Source organism: Limulus polyphemus, unplaced genomic scaffold (assembly GCF_000517525.1).
Source record: "Limulus polyphemus unplaced genomic scaffold, Limulus_polyphemus-2.1.2 Scaffold4151, whole genome shotgun sequence".
Classification (NCBI taxonomy): Eukaryota; Metazoa; Arthropoda; class Merostomata; order Xiphosura; family Limulidae; genus Limulus; species Limulus polyphemus.
Window position 1 is genome coordinate 1,193 of NW_013669761.1, and position 1,122 is coordinate 2,314.

Genomic DNA, 1,122 nt, shown 5'->3' on the forward strand with positions numbered 1-1,122 from the left:
TAGCCCATTGAGTTGCTTTGTGTTTAACTTCAAACAAACCTGATATTATAATTTATATGGTATTGTGAAAAGATATCTGTGAGGTTTTTGAATAATAGATATACCTCCAAATTTATAAATTGTATCATGTATACACATCCTTGAATATAATTTAAAAAGATAAAACTTTTAAAATGTATGTTAAAAACTATTTAATTTCTATACACGTGCATACATATATATATTTATTGGGTTTGTAAAACACATATTTTGCTTTATTAATTTTCTATAGATGTCTCTTTAAAATGTTCGTTGCGTCATCGTAAAATTGCAAGAAGACATGGGTTGTAGGCCTCCTTGGTTCATGTTAGTGCTACGTATGTGTAGTAGATAGGTAGCTTTCGAATAGAGTGTAGAAGCACAAGTGTAAAGTTATAATTTTAATGACCAGAACTATGAAATTTTATTTAATTACCATTTAAAATATTTATTACCTGGGGTAAAGCAGAATGAGCTCATACTTACAGAATATTTCGTTTAATCACCCTCCTCATTATTACCAAGAACTTCCGTCAGAAGAGGAGGAAAGACTGGAAAAGTTGTTCAAACAGTTAGATATTGACGAAGATGGCAGGATTGATTTTGAAGATCTCACAGAAGCTCTTCAAAGAATGGGATTACCACACATTCCAAGTCATGTTGCGGTATGTGTAACATTACTGATATTAATATATTTTTACATACTAATTTACTGTTATTAGTTACTAGTGTCTAGACCTTGACGTCACTTACTGACTTCGGTCTGGAACATAGACGGCGAGTCGATGAAAACACATTTTTATGTATGAACTTGTATAAATCATATTAATTATTATAATATCGACTGTTGGCATAGGATATTATTTTCTTTTTTGATACTAAAAACGCGAATGTGTTATAAAACTGAAAGAGGAACTTAAACAATTTTTACCAAAGTCGGGCTTCTTCAAAGCTCTTGTCCTGCGAGTGTGATTGTGTAACTTAGTTACTGTAACTTGTAAGGCTGTGGACATTGAAATGTAAAACTTAGATTAGATTCAATTAAAAGATGTAGAAGTTTATAATAATAATAATAAACTAAATAATATTAGAAAATTATTATTA

General features: G+C 29.9%; 1 protein-coding gene across 1 annotated transcript in view; it reads left to right on the top strand.

Moving 5' to 3' along the window:
* The first annotated feature begins 336 nt into the window (after positions 1 to 336).
* Positions 337 to 1,122, top strand: part of LOC106470665 (calcium-binding mitochondrial carrier protein SCaMC-2-like) — a 34,040-nt gene continuing 33,254 nt past the window's right edge. Inside the window, exon 1 of the mRNA XM_013931230.2 lies at positions 337 to 683. Within this exon, the coding sequence (XP_013786684.1) occupies positions 489 to 683 (195 nt within the window). The 5' untranslated portion in view covers positions 337 to 488. The remainder of the gene's footprint in view (positions 684 to 1,122) is intronic.